Source organism: Pogonomyrmex barbatus, unplaced genomic scaffold (assembly GCF_055798465.1).
Source record: "Pogonomyrmex barbatus isolate J1 unplaced genomic scaffold, ASM5579846v1 scaffold3, whole genome shotgun sequence".
Lineage (NCBI taxonomy): Eukaryota > Metazoa > Arthropoda > Insecta > Hymenoptera > Formicidae > Pogonomyrmex > Pogonomyrmex barbatus.
The window spans coordinates 21,300,522-21,318,996 of NW_028297127.1; the positions used below are offsets into that span (position 1 = coordinate 21,300,522).

At 34.8% G+C, this 18,475-nt stretch overlaps 3 protein-coding genes and 1 long non-coding RNA gene across 9 annotated transcripts in view; 3 read left to right on the top strand and 1 right to left on the bottom strand.

The window, feature by feature from the left end:
- Positions 1-888: 888 nt before the first annotated feature.
- On the top strand, positions 889-6,108 carry Akt (AKT serine/threonine protein kinase). Its single transcript, XM_089079267.1, has 7 exons — positions 889-1,380; positions 1,991-2,264; positions 2,344-2,581; positions 2,814-3,011; positions 3,162-3,432; positions 3,507-3,743; positions 3,850-6,108. The coding sequence occupies exons 1-7, from the start codon at positions 1,092-1,094 to the stop codon at positions 4,188-4,190; spliced, it is 1,848 nt and encodes a 615-aa protein (XP_088935393.1). The 5' UTR covers positions 889-1,091; the 3' UTR covers positions 4,191-6,108.
- Positions 6,109-6,281: 173 nt separating this feature from the next.
- LOC105429590 (acid phosphatase type 7) lies at positions 6,282-8,962 on the bottom strand. 5 transcript variants are annotated; one of them, XM_011642678.2, is made up of 9 exons: positions 8,770-8,962; positions 8,592-8,653; positions 8,352-8,456; positions 7,934-8,128; positions 7,526-7,853; positions 7,244-7,426; positions 6,959-7,178; positions 6,690-6,884; positions 6,282-6,610 (listed from the first exon to the last, which is right to left on the bottom strand). In XM_011642678.2, exons 3-9 carry the CDS (start codon positions 8,449-8,451, stop codon positions 6,515-6,517), a joined length of 1,317 nt encoding a protein of 438 aa, XP_011640980.2. In that variant the 5' UTR covers positions 8,452-8,456; positions 8,592-8,653; positions 8,770-8,962; the 3' UTR covers positions 6,282-6,514. The 5 variants fall into 5 exon arrangements, with proteins under 5 accessions (XP_011640980.2, XP_088935396.1, XP_011640977.2 ...); XM_089079270.1 differs by having other exon boundaries at positions 8,352-8,503; XM_011642675.2 differs by lacking the exon at positions 8,592-8,653.
- A 459-nt stretch (positions 8,963-9,421) lies between these two features.
- LOC148936149 (uncharacterized) lies at positions 9,422-11,174 on the top strand. Its single transcript, XR_016139797.1, has 2 exons — positions 9,422-10,807; positions 10,905-11,174. It is a non-coding gene; the product is annotated as an uncharacterized LOC148936149 (long non-coding RNA).
- Positions 11,175-13,272: 2,098 nt separating this feature from the next.
- Positions 13,273-18,475, top strand: part of LOC105429604 (protein PALS1) — a 67,559-nt gene continuing 62,356 nt past the window's right edge. Inside the window, exons 1-3 of one of the 2 annotated variants that reach the window (XM_089079265.1) lie at positions 13,273-15,689; positions 17,093-17,205; positions 17,448-17,505. In XM_089079265.1, coding sequence (XP_088935391.1) covers positions 15,626-15,689; positions 17,093-17,205; positions 17,448-17,505 — 235 coding nt within the window. In that variant the 5' untranslated portion in view covers positions 13,273-15,625. The remainder of the gene's footprint in view (positions 15,690-17,092; positions 17,206-17,447; positions 17,506-18,475) is intronic. The other variant, XM_089079264.1, reaches the window with a different exon arrangement.

The following is an 18,475-nucleotide window of genomic DNA, read 5'->3' on the forward strand; positions in this document are numbered from 1 at the left end:
ATATATATATATATATATATCATAAAATTATAATTTTTTTCTACAGTTATCATTTTTGTAGATAATCAAGTGCAGATAATAATTTAAAAAATGCAGTTTTAAATGAAATGAAATATAAGCGATTTATAAATATATATATAGATATTTGTCTAAAAATATCGGAATAATAAACTATTAAATTAATTTATATTATGAGCTAATTGTTCAAAATTTTAACATCATGAATAATCATATGAATTTCTATAAAGCCTTGTATTCATGATGCTAGAAATCGATCTCAGATTGCATTAAATTAATTGACCAAATTGCATATTTAATTAAAATGCAATTGGTCATTTCTCTCTTCATCCAAGATCTGAGATCGATTTTTACCATCACAAATACAAGATTTAAGATCGTCGATTTTTAATATCTCGTATATTCGCGCAAAACCGCATGGCTTGCGCGAGCGAATCCGCATTCTGTTAAAAATATTTGTATCATAAATAATCATAAATTTAATAATTTAAATGTTTAAATATTTATATTAAAAATCATAAGTGTATATTAATAATCGATAATAGTCGATACTTTTCAATTATCCTTATAACTTTCAAGCCTCTTTGACAGGCACGAGAATTTGCCTAGAATTGACGATCTTTAATACCTTGTCGGTGATATTTACGATATTCGAGTTTCCAAATTAACTTGCTCGAAACAAATCTGTCAAAATGCAACTCTATGTATGAGGATGTAGATTATTTCTACAAATTATAATAATAAACTTTTATTCTTACAGATATTTGTTTCTTTCATCATTTGGAGAATTATTAAATTGCTTTCTGATTTGGCGACTGTCCCTTTTATGAAAACGTGTCTTTAACTTTGGGCGATTGTCGCGCCGCTTCTGACGTATTTCAGTTCAGCGTGATCACGTCGACGGTCAGTGTGTACATATGCATCACGTACTGCACGCGTATCTATGATTACTCAATTTACATACGCGTACCACTCCCGCTACTGCGTGTTTGCAATTTTTGTGAGATTTCCAACATAGGACTAAACACGGAACGTCGCCGGAATATCGACAAGTGCGCATCAACGAGCAAGTGATGGGGGACGCAGCGATGAACGTCGCAGCGTCCGGTGGCGGCAGCGGCGGTGGCGGTGGCGGTGGCAGCGGCGGTGGCGGTGGCGGCGGCGGTGGCAGTGGCGGTGGCGGTGGCGGCGGTGGTGATGGTGGCGGCGGCGGTGGTGGTAGTGGCGGTGGCGGTGGCGGTGGCGGTGGCGGTAGTGGTGGTGGTGGTAGTGGTAGCGGCAGCGGCAGCGGTAGCGGTAGCGGTAGCGGTAGCGGTAGCGGCAGTCAGCGAATCGTCAAAGAAGGATGGCTCCAAAAACGCGGTATTGTTATTTATATTTTGCGTAATGTTTATTTAAACCACTGTGGCTCCGCGTGTCATGCACTCCTTCTATGTAGTTGCGCACCAGCGTGCACTAGCATGTGGGATGTCACGCGTGCCACTGTGTGTCATTGAAACGATGCAAAAAGGAAAGTCTCGGATCTCGATATCAGCCGAGCGATCGAGTTTTATTTCCGCAACGAATGTTTTCATGTCTTCATAATTGGTAGTTTGCATATTTTCACATCTCCAAATATGAAGAATGTGCGATTTTACAGCGTACTTTATAAATAAAAGTATAAATATAAGTAAGGAAATATTAGCATCTTGGGAAAGTTGATTTTCTTAATATCATATTCTATTAAAAATCACATTTGATATGTCGTAAATTTTTTCCTTTCCTATTTTGTAATGTATTTGTAATGTCAAATGTATTTGTTGGAAATCTTGTAACATTCTTAGATGAGATTTCAATGATAATTCTAATGAAAAAAAAAAACATTGGATCTTAGAGAGAGGTTTAAGAATTTAAGGATTTAGTATTGAGTTTTTCTAATTAAATGTTAAAAATAAAGAATTTTAAAATATAATTTGATACAATTTATTTGTAGGAGAACACATCAAGAATTGGAGGTCGAGATATTTTGTCTTAAGGGACGATGGTACACTGGTCGGATTCAAGGCAAAGCCTGATCCACAGATGGCTGCACAAACATCTACCCAGCCATTAAATAACTTTACAGTACGTGGGTGCCAAATAATGTCAGTGGATAGACCTAAGCCTTATACATTTGTTATTAGAGGCCTCCAATGGACAACTGTAATTGAGAGGACATTTCATGTAGAAACAGAGCAAGAAAGAGAAGATTGGGTAGCTGCAATTAGGTTTGTGTTTCAAAATATTAAACTCTTTGATGATCTATTATGTGATACTTATTTAATCTTTTTTCCATATTTTTTATAGATATGTGGCAGATAGGTTAGCAAATGAAGAAAATCAACAGCAAGAACAACCACAAATGCAACAATCTTCCTCTTCAGAAGATGTCGATATGGAATCCTCAGCAGGTGCTAGGTCTGACTCTTGTAGTTCCTTAGGTGTTATATCTACAGATATAGATGGTGGTAGTATCGATGAATTATCAGCAAAATTCAGCGTTCAAGGGACTTCAAGTAGTAAAAGTAGCGGCAAGAAGAAAGTAGTAAGTTATTAAATCTTTTGATTATTTTCTGATTATTTATATACATTATTTTACCTAAAGAATAAAGACTAAATTATTTTACCTAAAGAGTAAAGACTAAATTACTAATGTCATATTTATTTCTATATATATGTTATATATTAATCTATTGTATTATTGTTTAAATCTATATAATTACTAACTTATTTAAAAATAATTTGTTTTGTCAGTTCTCTTTATATGTTTGTTTCAGACACTTGAGAATTTTGAATTTTTAAAAGTTTTGGGAAAAGGAACATTTGGAAAAGTGATTTTGTGTAGAGAAAAAGCGACGGGACATCTATATGCTATTAAAATTTTAAGAAAGGAGGTTATTATCCGTAAAGATGAAGTGGCACATACACTTACTGAAAATAGAGTATTACGTACTACTAATCATCCCTTTTTAATCGTATGTAAAATATTAATGAACATATATTAATGCACATGTTTTATATACATATATATTATTAAATAAGTCGATATTGTTTTGTAATTTTATAATTTATAGTTTAGAATTAATTGTTTTTAATAAATTCTGATATGTATTTATCATTTTCAGTCTTTGAAATACAGTTTTCAAACGGCAGATAGGCTGTGTTTTGTTATGGAATATGTAAATGGTGGTGAATTATTTTTTCATTTGAGTCGATCACGAGTATTTGGCGAAGATCGTACTCGATTTTATGGCGCGGAGATAATATCGGCCTTAGGTTACTTGCACTCGCAAGGCATTATATACCGTGATCTCAAATTAGAAAATCTCCTCCTAGATAAAGATGGGCATATAAAAATTGCTGATTTTGGTTTATGCAAAGAAGATATTACATATGGTTTGTATTATTCGCTGACTACGTAAGACAAAATGAGTGAAATATTGAATAATTTTTTATGATATTTCATATAGGAAGAACAACAAAGACATTTTGCGGAACACCAGAATATTTGGCACCAGAAGTACTTGAAGATAACGATTATGGGCGAGCTGTAGATTGGTGGGGCGTGGGTGTAGTCATGTATGAAATGATGTGTGGTCGATTACCTTTTTATAACAAAGATCATGAAAAGCTATTTACGCTTATTTTATTGGAAGAAGTAAGATTTCCTAGAACGATTAGCAATGAAGCGAGAGATATGCTTGGTGGTAAGTATCACTTCAACAATTACAAATATCGAATAAGAAAATATATATATATTTTTTTTTTAAACTAATTTTACATTATAATTTTACATTATAATTTTTATTATAGGTTTGTTAATAAAGGATCCAAGTAGAAGATTAGGTGGTGGACCTAATGACGCTAAGGACATCATGAACCATGCATTTTTCTCATGTATTAATTGGACAGATCTCGTCCAGAAGAAGATTCCTCCACCTTTTAAGCCGCAAGTGACTTCAGATATTGACACTCGATATTTTGATAGTGAATTTACCGGCGAAAGTGTTGAACTTACACCCCCGGATCAGGGCTGTTTAGGTAGTGGAGGGGGTTTAAATTCTATAGCAGAAGAACAAGAACATTTTCCCCAATTTTCATACCAAGAAAGTCACTCAGCAGCAACTTCTTCCATTGTTTCTATTAATCACTGACAGTGTCAAGTGTTTTGCTTAATTAATGTAACGAGATATGTGATTCGATGCATGAAAAATCTCGAGCAAAAAATTTTAATTTATATATGTATCTGATGATTGTGTCTACAAAATTTAAAATTTTTTTCAATAGGCAAACCAAACAAATTATCTTTCTTTATGATGGCTTTTTTTTTTAAAGAGATTTGCATTTTAAGAGATTGTCACATATCTCTAATGGCAAAAGAATTAGATTTATGCGTGTAAGCGTACGCGCGGATATTACACCTATACACATAATTATTCATAAAAATTGTATATGGCAAAATGTATACTAAGATTAGGTCGAGATAGCACGATTAATATTTGCATATAGACTCGAAAAGGAATATGACAGGGATTAAATTATATCCTTAATTGAAACGAGTTAATTAAAACTCCTTGAGACATGTTATTGTGAATATTGAATAATTTTCTTGTCATCAAGGAAATATGCGGTAATCGTAAGTATAATCTTTTATTTAACAAAAGTCGCACTTGACACATTTTCCAATTTCATTGTCACTTTATCTTATTTATGAAAGGGCAGTTCCTGATCTTTTTTTAGTTCAATAGATGACTGATATGGCAGATGCCAAAATAGGAAAATACAATTGGCAAAGAGCCGTGAAAAAGAAAATAGTTTGTCCATTGCGAAAGTAGAATGTGTAGTAAAATGTCAGCTTTAATTATTGTATAAATTGGAGGTCACTTTTTTAGTCTTATGAAAGTTGTCATTATTGATTAATAATAATTGGAGATGTGCGAGTATTCGACAATTATGGGCTGTATAATATTCGCAGCTTTTATTCAAAACATATTTGGCTATTTTTTTGGAAATGCTTTGAAGAGGAAATTGTTTAAAAAAAAACTTGTGGCTTAAATATTTTCTATCTATTATTTTTAGACTATTAAAATACATTAATTTATGATTTGTTAATGCAATGTCTGTGTCTATAAAATATTTCGAATTTTCTACTATAAATTTTCTACTATATTGCTGTAATTGGGCGTTAAATCGTGAATTGAATATTTGAATAACATTCAATTCCACAGTTCATCTAATACAGCTTAAAGTCTAAGAAATGGAAGATTTATGTAAGATTCTATTCTTATTATAACTTATTTACTCTCGACGAATAAGATTTGAAAAGTCTTTAGATTATTAAATCTATTAACATTTTGGTTCCCATATATTTGAAAGTAATACTTTGTATATATACACGTATTAATATGTTGCGTATATTCTTTATATAAATTAAAATGTTGATGATTCAGATCGAGATTATCTAAATTCTTTTAATCTCAAAAAATTATTTTTATTATAATTATTATGTAAAAATCATTTTTTAATGAAGTTTACAAAATAATTGTTTACAAAATGAATTGTTCACCACTCACATCATCAGTGAAAAATAAAAAATCGTTGCTAGACAATATTGACACAAAATGATTTGTGTATAATTGTGATCAAAGTGCCTAGTAAACGATTATTCCTCGGAACAATGTAATTACACTTAAATGCAAATATGGAAATATAAAATTATTTCATAATCAATGTGATTGTCCTCTTTTACTTATCAGGATTACACACTTAATTTCTCTTTATATCATTGAAAATAAAATACGTTTTTCAAGAACTCATTGATTTAAGAAGTTGATAAATATTCAAGAAACATACAGAAAGCTTACAGATATTTTAAGAAATCATAGATGGAAAATATATTAGCCACAATCGCAAGAGAACGGTTCGAATACAACAGCTTGAACGAGTTCTATTTGAAATGTAATAAAATACGTGATATGCAAAACTTCGAAAAACTCACACGTGTCTAATTATGACAGATTTTAAATTGGAAAAATGTTTTTCTAAAAAAAAAAAAAAAAACAAAAAAAACAAGGCTATTCGTTATATATCTTTAAGTATCATGCATAGTGATTAATTATGAGTTAGATGAAGAAATATGAAAATCTTATACATTAATACTATATATATATGCATATATTTATATTTTAATAATTAAAGGATTATATTGTTTTTTGCATTTACTAATTTTGTTACTCGCTCATACGTAAATATCATACATTTTTTTATTGTTCGTGTATACATTTTGGTCATAGTCCAATCACATAAAATGTGTACCAAATTCGAGTTACAATCATAATTATACGTATACTTTATAATACACAGCCGACGTAAAAGATATACATTATTTACTAATAGTATCATTCAATAAACATCTATATTTTGTATATGCTATTTTAGTTTGTAGCATAATGCTAATTAAAATTAAATTTTTGTTACATTAATTTATAGGAGAAATTTCTATATACTGTGGCAAAGATTTCTCTTTTACGAGCCAAATTCTGTCTAAAACAGCACCTTCTTTATCATCAGATACCTATTAACAAACAGAAGTTTTATAATTACATAAAAAGCACAGATTTTTGAGGTTTATCATCATATTTATTGTGCCATACCTGTTCCAGATATAAATGAGTCTTATTAAATACTTTCATTCTTGTATAGCCATAATCTGAACTACGAAATGCGGACCATTTCGGTCGATTTGGAATAAAATTCTCTCGACCTTCTTTGCAACCAGCTGATCCAGTAATGATATGTACAGGTGCTTTGTAATTTGTGTACGGTTTTTCGTAACTACCATTGTATACCTATAAGCATAAAATTTCCATTATGAATAAGCGCGAATATTTTCTCTCAAATAAACTCGACAGGGAATAATTACTTGAAAGTTATACATAGGCCACATCCTTTCATAACTATGTTCGTGCGCCCAGATTTCTAAATCTACTTTATGCTTGAAAAATAAATCTTCCAATCCAAACCAATTTAAAAATGGCAATCCAACTCTAACTAAACTTTGATGGTTGGTACAATCATCTGCATTCTTATTGCTACAATACATTGGTCTGTGTCCAAATGTTACTATCCATGGGCGTTGGGATCTGGGTAACCATAAAGTCGCTATCAATTTTCACTATGTTGCATTATGATCTAACTGACAGCATACCTTGCTTCAGGTTTATTAGCTTCTCGCAAATCTTTATCCAACCATTCATATTGTTTAATCATTTGTTTTATACCATAATTCATAAAATAATAAGCTTCTGTTTCTATAGCTACAAAATGTACAGGACCTAAATTGAAACTATACCATAAACCTTCTGAATCACCTGGCATAGTAAACCGGGCCCTACAAGATTATTAAAAAATAGATTAAAATCGTTTCATAATATTAAGGATAAAATATTAATAGCAAGGTATATAATCAGTCAATACTACTCGAACGTACCTATAATTGCTAAAATTATATTTCTCTTCGTGATTTCCAGGTACAGTCATATATGGTATATATGCCGCAACAGATTCAATTTGTCGCATAAATTCGTCTCCTACACGTGCATCATCTGTGTGCATGTCATAAGCAAAGTCACCAACATGAATGGCAGCATCGTATAAACCACGTTCCGTTTCTTCCTGCAGTCGTGATAAACTCTGTGCGTTCTCGTTACCCATATCACCAAAGATAACTACTTGAGGTGACCAGTCTATAGCATCCTCAGGTATGGTTCTCACATAAAACACATTTGACCACCCATAATGGCTACCGCAATGATATACTAATGATAAATAAAAAAAATTTACATTATTAGTACAATAATTTGAGAATAATAACAAAATATTATAAAATATGTCTTACTATATTTGCTGTTAGGTGTTAAATTTTTTAACCATACTCTATGGATATACTGTTTTTGTTTTTGCTTCCCACCATCAATGAAAGGAGTAGAATTTCCTTCAGCTCGCAAAACAAACCCACCTATACCATACTCTATTATTGATTCTCCTGTATCATTTCTTGTACTCCAAGTAACAACAATATCACGACCATTATCTAAAAATTATATTCAAAATATATGTTGTATTAATCATTTCTTTTAGTATTGATATAAATATATAAATGAATAAATAAATAAATAAATGACTATAATAAATATTTTTATGTTGATGAATACTCTCATTCTACAATCTTCTTATGTTATCTGTTTTATGTTATGTGTTCTGTTTAGACTTCTTAAAGAATAACAATTAATTAATTATATTGCGATAATACTTACCAGCAAAGGAAAGATGTACAGCTTCCGGCTGATAATGTATCACAGTAGCAAGCGTAATAGAGAACAAAGATAAGATCATAAATATGATGTGCGATAGCATCCTGCCTGTGTAAATCAGAAACAGGCTCAGATAAAGCGTAGAAATTGATCGTCTGATATGACAGTGCAAAAACAGAACAAAGGAATTAATTTGTATTTGCAAATTCAGCAACTCTCCATTGCTGAATGCATCATACTTACTAATTCAACGTATCCTATTCTGTGTCACTCGAAACAACGACAATTGAGAGGAGAACTACAAACTTACATGTCAAGAACAAATCATAATTGCGTGTTATTTAGGAAATTTGTATGGCACCGTCGAGCGTATTATCGTTTTAACGCAATGGCACGCTCGAAATAATTTATTCCCACTTACTATATTTCGTCATCAGACTGTAACTGTCAGGAACCGATCATTCCGTAATGCGAACAAAGCAGGCCAAACACACGCTACGATTGGTCGCAGATAATGCCAGATATTTCAAATAACAGACTCTCATCTCGTTTGCCTTCCGTCAGCAATTAATTTGTCAGATAGTCTTCCCGTGCAATGTAGTCGGTCCACAATAAGTGATTTTTTTTTAAGCTTTAAGACGTAAGAAATTGACCAATTATAATCGAATATGAAAAGAATAATTGACTATGATTGGTCAATTTTTTACGGCTTAAAGATTAAATACTTATTGTGGACCGACACTAAGGGCCGTAGCATACAAAAAAACTTAGGTAGTAAAATTTAAACAGTTAGTCTCTACAATAGGTGATTTAAGCCTTAAGCCATAAGAAATTGACCAAATAATCGATTATTCTTTTTATATTCGATTATGATTGGCCAATTTCTTAAGTCTTACATCTTAAAGTCTCATTGTAGACGCCACTTTAATCCCGGTCTACAGGTGATTTAAGCCTAAACTATAAGAAATTGACCTATCATAATCAATCATTCTCCTATTCTTCGACTATGATTCGTGTAATAAGAATCTAGAGGGATTTATGTAAAATAGCTGAGACGATTTAATTGGATAACGCAAATTACGCTTAAGCGTGATCTACAATGAACAGTAGCAGTAGTGAATGAATCGTAAGCCGTAAGAAATTGATCAATCACAGTCGAGTGTGAGGCGAATTATTAACTATGATTGATCAATTTCTTACGGCTTACGACTCTTCCATTACTGCTATTGCCCATTGTAGATACAGCCACGCTTTATGCAAGTTACGCCATATGGGAAACCTCATTCTTGTAGAACGAACATGGCTAGCCAATGACGAGTCACGCGTCAAACACGCGAGTGATGATTGGCTATAGATAATTCCGACACGGGATATTTTTCATTTGGATGGCGCTCGATTGGCCACGTGCTGATTGGCCAATTTCAAATAAAATTTTATGATTGGCTGATCCAATGGAAAATCTTCAAGCATCGGTTGCTATAAATGTGTCGATGGCTGTATCTAATTGCAACGTGGTCAAACGGGATATTTCCTTTCATTTAATTTCATGTCTCGCGTATATTTAGATCTGTTACAACACTACGTTAACTTTCTACATATATATGAAATAGAGCTATAATTAGATTTTCAATTCATAGAAAAAGAGAAAAAATAAACTTTGTGCAAAAAATTCGACTGCGAAGAACAAATCATACTTTCTGAAGTTTATTTACATAATATTAATTAACATGAGTGATTATTTTCTCAGAGATATTGATATGTACATACGTTTCATTTTTTTTCTAATATTCTAATATTGCAAAGAACAGCTAGATATGTACATAATATTAATATTAATATAATTTAGAACACAATATTTAAATTAATTTTAAAAGTTTCTTTATTTCATTAATATTTCTTCATTTAAAAATTTCCTAAATTATTGTGTTTTTCTTTTACGTACGTAAATATCGTATAGAGAGAATAGCGTGTGTGTAAAACACCATATTATATCGAATTAACATGTATAATTATCGCTATTATTTAGTTTAGTCAGCAAGCTTCATAGGACAAATTTATTTTTGACAATTTCTCATTAAAATTACCATACAGATTCGTGTCTGTAACGCTAACCATAATTTTAAACAAAAATCAAATAATGTTTAAGTATATTTAAAGAACATAAAATCTTTCCCCGTACAATATAACACATAATTATAAAAAAATTAAAAAAAATGTATTTGTTAGGATCTTTTATTTCTTTTAATAAAAACTCTCGCTGCGTTTATCATAAAATTAAGTATAAGAGAATGTAAGAAAGCAATCCTTGTAAACTATGTCGCAAATGGATAGTCATCAGTTTTACGAGTTCAATCGTACGCGCACATCGGCGTAGAATCGTCACTTGATTGGAAATTGAATCAGAACTGGAAGCAAGCGATTCGTTCAATTTCCAAAGTAGTTCTCGCCTCAGCAGTAAGGTTTGTTTAACTAGAACGCGACCTCGAGCTCGCCCCAGGATTGCCTGCGGGTTATTATTAATCCGTACTTGAAATTAAACGTTACTCTTGATTGCAGATAATAGGGCAACGTTGATTCCGTGCGGCGATACCGCGATAATGCAATTACATAAGACGGAAACTGAAGAAAGTCAGAGAGGGAGAGAGATCGAGAAACTAGAAAGGCAGTTATACTAAGCTAACATTCCCTATATTGATCTTATAATCTTGCAGTTCTCTTTGTCTCATCTTCAGTTTGCACGCACTTCCTGTACACATGCAAACTAATAAAAATGTAAAAAAAACTTAAAAACGGTTCCCGAAGAATAAATAGAAATTATAAAAAATACTTCTTCTCGAAAGTCTTAAAAAATTTTGAATTTTGTTTGTATATCATTATACAGAGGTAATATTGGAATATTTATATATTTCAAATTTTGCAACACACACACACACACACACACACACACACACACACACACACACACATTATCTGTGGTAATGCATATCTGTTTCGATTTTCTCTGAGTACGACATTATTCTTAATACATATGTATGTCGCATGAGCTTACGACGATAGCTCGAATTACCTAGCATAGGATGTTATCTATTATATCTATCATCTATGTAGTATTCTCACCATAAAGACTATTTTGTCATTCTGCGAATAACCGATGCCAATTCGGAAAGGTGCTACAAAACATTTAAAAATATTACGTGAGAATTATTTGCATTAGTTTTCCCGCACCATAAAAATTGAATTTATTTATTTATTTCCGTGATATGAATAATAATAAGCTACAATTTTATAAAATATGGCTTTACAAATTATTAAAGAAAAATATATATATATTTTTTTTTTTTAGAGTTTGCAAGACTGATTTGCTTTGAAAACTGAAAGTGTGAATCTATAAGATTTCCGAAATGAAAACTCATAGAAAAATATATTCTTGTCGGTTTCTCATAGAATTAGAGAAACGTGAATGTCATATAAGTTTTCTATTCTATTCTCGACGTAGTGAAGCCATCCTCTGAGCATAGAGAAATCCCCTTGTGTAAATATCTCGGAGATCCAATATTGTGTGTTCGAGGAAGATGATCTTATATTTGTGAATTTAATATAGGATATTTGAAATTCCAGTTATATATCCTAATAAAGATTTGGTTAAAATTTTACATTTATATTTCGCGTCAGCTTCTCATTGCATAAATAAAAGTTATGTTTATGAAAAATCAAAAATGCAAAAATAACTGGAATTTAATATCTCGGTATTTAAAAACATTTGACACAACGAGAGCTAGATTACTTAAAAAAATGTAACATCTTTGTTTTTATTAATATTTGATTTCGCGAAATCTCATGATATTCATATTTTTCTAATATTGAGAGTTGTGATCATATCAGAGTTATGAGATCATTACAGTTTCAAGTTAATTTTATTTTTTACATTACAAATTATATATTACATATGTTGAAGTTATTTAATATAATTTATAATTTTACTTAAAACAATTATATATGATATAAATCAGATTTTTTGTTTCGAAATTAATTTTTAGGATTAAATTTGACTGTAACTTGTAACTTTTGTGACGATAGTATATTTCATTGTTTTTTTTGTCAACAATTACTTTATTTGCTTTATCGGCAAGAATATCATGATAGCAATTCATTGTCAGCCAATTTGAAAACATTTTGATGAAAATAACAATGAGTTGTAGGAAAAAGAAATAATTTTCCTTTTATTTAAAATTTAAAATCTAATTTTTTATCTAATTTCCGTACCGAAAAAAAATGTTTTTGAAGAAAAATCATCGAGAAAAGTATAGTCAACAACAATTAAAAGCAGTCGATAAGATGCACGCAGTTTTTTCGTGGTTTTCGTTATAGATATCGCCAGTAGCGCGATTCTGTAACTCGTTACGACAGTATCGTTATATCGTCATTGCGCAGGCTTTTTTCCGATATATTATACCTGTGCAACAACGATATAGCGATAACGATTCTGTCATAATGAGTTACAGAATCACGTTACAGCTACGGTTTGATATATAAAAGTATCGCCAATATCGCTCTGTTACTCTGGTAATACGCGCCCACCATACGCGCGGTCCTCGCGAGAGAACCAAGAGAAATTTTGTAATAACGGGAGAGAAAAATATAGCGAATGATAAATCATGAAATGTTGGTGAATAATTCCCAAAGTTAATTTATGATTATCGCGATTGCGAAAAGTACTGTTCTGTGCACATTTTGCACTCCTCGCGGCGCAGAATGCGCTCTCGATCATTCCCTGAAGCTGGCAGTGAGGGTACAATGTGAAAGTTGCGGCGGTACAATGGCTCGAAAGTCGAAGGCTGAGGATTGCCGCCAATGGGACGACGCCGGCGCGTGGATTGCCGCCGCTGACGCCGCTCCGTGGCGAGGGTTGGAGGTGGCTTCGTGAAGGGTTGGAGGTTGCTCCAGCGGCGAGAGAGAGCGGTGTTGGCAGGGCTGCCGCCGCCGTCGGTCAACGCACATCGCGAGGTTCACACCCATCTCGCGCGTTGCGGGCATCTCGGCGCTGTCCCCCAGGATCGGTCTCGACGTCGTCCGCGAGACAGAACGCGAGGCGGATCACCACCATCGCTTTCCCTTCCGCCTCATTCCTTGGCGCCCCTCGCAAGTCACTTCGCGATTTGGCTGGGGGTTCGAGACGTTACGCCGCTCCCGCACATACACGTACACACGACTCGCGCGCGCATACACACACACACACACACATACACACGCGCACACATACATACATCGTGCGGTGATTAGGGTGGTGGTTTGCGCGCTATCGCGACGGAGAAGGGTGAAAAATAGAGCACGGTACAGTTGCATCTTAACCCGGGAACCTGTGACACGAAGGGAAGAAAAGGAGATGAATAGATAGAAAGAGAGAGAAATGCGTAAGTGCGTAAGTGCAGTTCTGTGTGGGAATTGCCCAAGAAGAATCGTAATATTCGAAGAATCTTCGTTCGGAAGACCTGGAATTTCTCTCGAAGATTTCAGTGTTGATCTTTGACGCAAGAGTGTCAAGGACAACCGAGAAGATCTAATATTTTAAGTCGAACCGAGGAATGCGGGATACGTCAGTGATGTGGTAATGTCGATCGTGATGATCCTCGCAGGAGCTCGGTGTACCAGATTCGATCCTTGCCTTCGTGCATCGCCGTGAAGCGATACGAGGGACGTGCTGTCGTCCTCGCGATCGTGATTTAACACGTTGAGGGAGTTAGACAAGCCGGAAGAATCGCGAGGACAGACTGAGAGATTTTACGATCGATGTATCGTGGATCGATCTGATTCAAGCATACGCGCGTAGAAACATCGATACACCATCGTGCACCACGAGAAGGAAAGAGAAGGGGGAGGAGAGAGAGAGAGAAAAAGAGAGAGAGAGAGAGACAGACAGATAAAAAAAATAGAAGGAAAGCGACAATTGCGTAAGGGAGTGAGATTTGCGCGCAATGATCTTGATCGTTGCTGGGAAATCCCGCGGGAAGTCTGGGATGTCGTGCACGAGCCCCGTACCATTGGTCCGATGCTTCGTAACGATCGTCGCCGATGTGCGGTCGTACGAAGGGTGGTAGCGCGCACAGCAGAATCGGAGGAGCAGCAACGGCAGCAGCAACAGCTGCAACAGAGGCAATACCAGCAGAGGCAGCAGCTGGTCGTTTCTAATACGTGTTTCCGGCACGCCGTGCGGAGCCAATGCGGTGGATGCGGAACGACGACGACGGGACGATGGCCGGTGGTGCGTGCACAGAAGCAGCACACGAAACGTTAGTCGAAGCGGTGATCAATAATAAGACGCTCCGGTTCGTCGAGGGTTTGTGAACCGGCGATCGCTATTCTTCACGCCGTGGCTCGTGAAGCACGTCGCCGTAAGGATGTAGGGGGGCCCGCGATAACGGGCCCCGTGGAGGCGCCGCTTCGTTTCCTCTCGCTCCCTTCTCGGCAACCGCGCGAGGAACCGCGCGAGATTGATTTAAAAAGAGAAAAGTCAAAGTGCGCGCGATTTTAGAGAGAGGAAAAAGAGAAAAAAAAAACGAGAGAAAGAGGGAGAGAGAAACGACAAACGATATAATACGTAATAATAATAAAATCGCGACATCGACAAGGTGCCGCGAACGTAAAGATAATTATGTGTTCCTTAGTCCATCTCTTAGGTGGCTCCGAGTTATCGAGCATGTATCGTAGTTTTCGTCGTAGTAGCAATTTTCTTATACCACCATCGTGTGGAGCATAGATGCCTTAGTGTCCGTTTAGCGGAGAGAAGAACATAAACAGAGAGAAAGAATCCCGACAACGTTCGATGATGTCGCGATACAATCGCCGCGATAAGTGCGGCGAGTACATTGGAATGTGCGATTAAATGCACGTCACGGTATATGAGAAAGAAAAGTCAGTCGGAAGCGAGAAAATAGAAGAAAAACGAATTGGAGAGAAAGGGGAAGAGAGGGAGAGAGAGAGAGAGAGAAGTGCGTTCGATGTCGCGCGAAAAATATAATCGTTGTCAGCCGGCCACAAAGTAGGTCACGAGGTCGATACTAAAATGAAGTGAAGATGCAAGAGGAAACCGGGAAAATGGTATGTGCTAACGACATTAATAACGGCGGACTGATTTTTCGGGGCGGACTCGACGTAGTGCAAAGTAATTAGTGATTTATCGTGCACGTTGAGCGCGCGCTCGCGCGCGCGCGCGAAGTGTCGCGCGAGGTAATCTAATAACGGACTATCCCTACGTATACGGAGAATAATTACTAGCGAAAATGGTCGATCTAGGAGGATACATTATTATACTAACGAACGACGACGGGAAGATCAAGTTGTACGGTACGTAGCGATTACGTTTACGCGTTACACACCACACAAATACACACACACACACACACACACACACACACACACACACACACACACACTATGTACATACGTTCGCCAGATATTCGACGAACGTCAAGTATTCCACAATACGCGTTCGCGCGGACGATAAAACATCGTTGCGTCCAATATCGAAATAGTTGTAAACAATGCATCATCAATGCATACAGAATATGTTCTTCGTGTTAAATTTTCAAAAACACTTTTGTACACTTTGTAAGTATAACGGGTAAAAGCGGATTTTTAATATTATTTTTATATTTTCATGATTATCTCAAAATCCTGTACACACAATGTGATATTTTTAAAAGCCTTAGTAACACGTTCTTTTTATCCGCACGATATTTATTCCGGCTTGTCGAATATTTGTCGAATGAATGTCGTTCACGATCGCCTCTTTAGATATATGTGATTATCTTCGATCGCCCGGGGACATGCAACGCATAGAAATCTAAATGAGAAGTGATAATTTTCTCGTTAGCGATCATCATGCGCGTAGCTTACACGTCACGCACACGTCGCACGCTTTCGAAAGCGGGAAATGTGCGACGGACGGATTTCCGATTTACACGACATGTTACAGTAATGCACGATGATTTACATAGAGGACGTGTTTCGCGACGTGTTATTTATAGGCTGACCTTTATATTTACTTCTTACTACTATCGTAACGCGCGTTTTATCGCTCTGAAAGTGCACTCGCTTATTTTATGTTTCATTCTTTCCTTTCTTGATTTTTTTATTAGATATTTTTTTAAAAGATAGAAGTATATTTTTTATAAAAAGTAAACTTTATACAAGACATATATGTCGATGATATTACAACTTTTACGAACATTTTATTGATTTTTTTTTTATGTATTTTACCAATTTAAATTAAGTATATTAATTCTTCTGTCGATGAATTGAATTGTAAAACATTGATAAATCGGTTACATCGTTAATATTTTTTTCGGTTAATACTTTTATCAAGAGGCTTTTCGCACCATTCTGTATTCTTAGAAAACGCTGTACCAGCCGATTGCTTTTACGATTCATTTGCGCGTTCAATGCCCTTTAAATGGCTATGCTCATTAGCAGATACGTTCCTGTTTTACGAAATAGATTATGTGTTACATCCACGGATGCTTAAATAGCGATTTTTGCAAACCTTGATGTTTCATTTTCAATACAAAGTATCGAATACGGCATCGCGCTTATATTATAATATTTATTTAATACGAAACGCAAACATATTTACAAAGTAGAAAAATCAAAACTGTTTGTTGTTGAAAATATTGTTTTTAACGTTAAATATATCGCGGCAATTAAATTCCATAAATTGCCAAGTACTAAGATTATATTCATTTATACAGGATCGCCGGCAGACAATGCGGATACTTTGGAAGTGGGCGATGAAATTTTAGAAGTGAACGGTCGCACCTTGGAAAATGCAACTCATAATGAAGTTATCCAATACATACATCAGGTAATTATATCAATATATTGTACTTTCGATTGTCTTTTTTTATACATTAGAAGTCGCTCGCACTATCTTCTTAATAAATTACTAATATCTTTTTAGAATGAAAATAGAATTAATAGAAAAATATCTCTGTAAGAATCGAACACACACACACACACACACACACACACACACACACACACACACATTATTTTATATTTTCTTAATAATGTTATATACATGTAATTGTGTTTTTTTTATTTAAGTGCATCAAGTCTCGAACAATATGTCTGCGTGTCCGGAGAAGAAGTGGCAACAAAATGGGTGAGTCAATTTTTGTTTTACTTTATATTTTTAATTGTAATTAAGTAATATATGTTGTGTGATATTAAAGATAAAAGAAGACAGAAATAAATGAAGTATCAAAAAACAGCTAGGATGGAGACGATTTGTATAATAATTATCTCAAATCTTAGCTTACAAAGAAATAACAAGCGTAACAATGTAAAGTTTCAGAGAAACGAAAGAAAATGCGAGAAAGTAAAACCAGTACTGAAACGGGAGCAGCTAGACTTTTCACATAAATTCACCTGTATCCTCGTTATTTCAAACGCTGGCAACATGTTATTCTTTGAACAGATGTTTTTAAAGCAAATGAGACATTTCATCGCCAAGCGGATGATATTGTTGCTTTATCGCAACCGTTCCTGAGCAAACGGGCGGGTACGAATTTGAATGTAGTTGAAATATGTTGCCCCCTCCCCCACACACAGTCGATTTCATGTTCCGTACTGCATTCTCGTTCTCATTAGGTTTAAACGTGCCGTTTTCAACAATCCGTGGAACATGACGTGCGACGACAGCATTGACGGGGGAGGGTAAAAATAAAACTTTCAGTCACAGAGTATGCAAGCTTGAACCATAGCCAAATATATTGACATTCTGTCTCGTACGATTTTCCGCTCAACGATAATTTCGGAGAGCATTTGAAAATTTCGAAAGAATCTTTTCGAGCATGAAAGTAGCCTTTTTGTATTCCTTTTCGTCAAAAGTAGTAGATTCGCGTGCTAGGAGTTCCTCCATGCGAAAGTAACATGAATATAGATTTGCATTTTAATACATTCCGAAATAAGTAATAATTATTTCTCTTTTTTCCTTTGTCATCAGCTCACCGATGTCTGATTATAAACGATAACACTTCGCCGCGGATAATACGGTGATTCATTCATATGAATGGCGCTGTTGGCGCCACGATATTGCACGCGCTGATAACAGGTTTATTGCAATCGATTTT